At 43.8% G+C, this 1,031-nt stretch overlaps 2 protein-coding genes across 3 annotated transcripts in view; one reads left to right on the top strand and one right to left on the bottom strand.

Moving 5' to 3' along the window:
* LOC105360153 (syntaxin-6) overlaps positions 1-1,031 on the top strand; it is a 21,366-nt gene that overhangs the window by 12,395 nt on the left and 7,940 nt on the right. The window lies entirely within an intron of this gene.
* Positions 398-1,031, bottom strand: part of Nrx-IV (neurexin-4) — a 3,934-nt gene continuing 3,300 nt past the window's right edge. Inside the window, exon 2 of the mRNA XM_011496958.1 lies at positions 398-1,031. This exon is cut by the window's right edge and continues 20 nt beyond it. Within this exon, the coding sequence (XP_011495260.1) occupies positions 461-1,031 (571 nt within the window). The 3' untranslated portion in view covers positions 398-460.

Here is a 1,031-nt window from a genome sequence, read left to right as displayed (position 1 = left end):
TATATATATATATATAATAATAATAATAATAATAATAATAATTCTTATAGCTTACATATAAATATTTATGATAAGTCGTGTAATAAAACTCTTGGGAGCGGGAAATTTAGCGGTTGTTGGTAGAAATCGTTCGTCAAACTTAATAGAATCTTCGATCGAGGTTACGCGCACTACTAGCCGTGTGTCGACGTGGAAATTTGCTGAAAAACTATGCTACTAAAATCTTTTTTTATCTCTTTTTGAGTTTCATTGCAAAGTCATATTAAAATTCTGCTTTATTTATAATTGAGCATCTGTGAAAAGCTTGAAAGTAATAGATTTATTTTTGTTTTGTTTTTTTTTTGTTTTGTTTTTGTTTGTTTGTTTGTTGGAAAATGCCGTGAAAATGCCGTGAAAAATGCCGTGAAAAATGCCGTGAAAATGCTGGTGACTCGTAGTAAATAAGACCTAATAAGACATCTCAAATAAACCACTCTTTCTTCTGCACTTGATGGCCCGTCGTCGAATTGACGACTGCCGAGTCCGGGTCGAGGGCGATCTCCGCGCCTTTGTCCTCTTGCGTGAGGTACTCACCCTTATGCCTCGACACATATCTGCCGATCAGCACCATCATAATGGCTAAGGCGACGAGGATCACGGCAAGCACGCTACCGAGTACGGCCGTGTCCGTGTCGTTGTAAGCGGCGCGCACCTTGTTCTCGTCGATGTCCGGCGGCGGTCTCGTCTCCTGGAAATTAGGCGGATGCGTGATCGGCTCGACGCCGCAAAAGTCCTCGGTCAGCTGGCCGCCCAGGGATCGCACATTGCCCGGGCCGTTCTCCTGGAACAGTAGCTTTAACGGATAAATGTCGTCGAATTCAACCCTCGAGACGCATCCGGTGAAGCCCTCGGTCATCGACTCGTTCTTCCCGATGTACATGTACTGGATGTTATTAAACTGGGCGTCGGCCGAGGCTTTAATATTGAAGTGAAATTCCTTGGGCTCGTAATTGTCGACTTGGATAAGTAGAGTGGCGCCGGAATTTTTCCTG

This window comes from Ceratosolen solmsi, unplaced genomic scaffold, assembly GCF_000503995.2.
Source record: "Ceratosolen solmsi marchali unplaced genomic scaffold, CerSol_1.0 scaffold13, whole genome shotgun sequence".
Classification (NCBI taxonomy): Eukaryota; Metazoa; Arthropoda; class Insecta; order Hymenoptera; family Agaonidae; genus Ceratosolen; species Ceratosolen solmsi.
The sequence above is the reverse complement of the archived record's forward strand: the minus strand, read 5'-3'. Positions and strand labels throughout refer to the sequence as shown.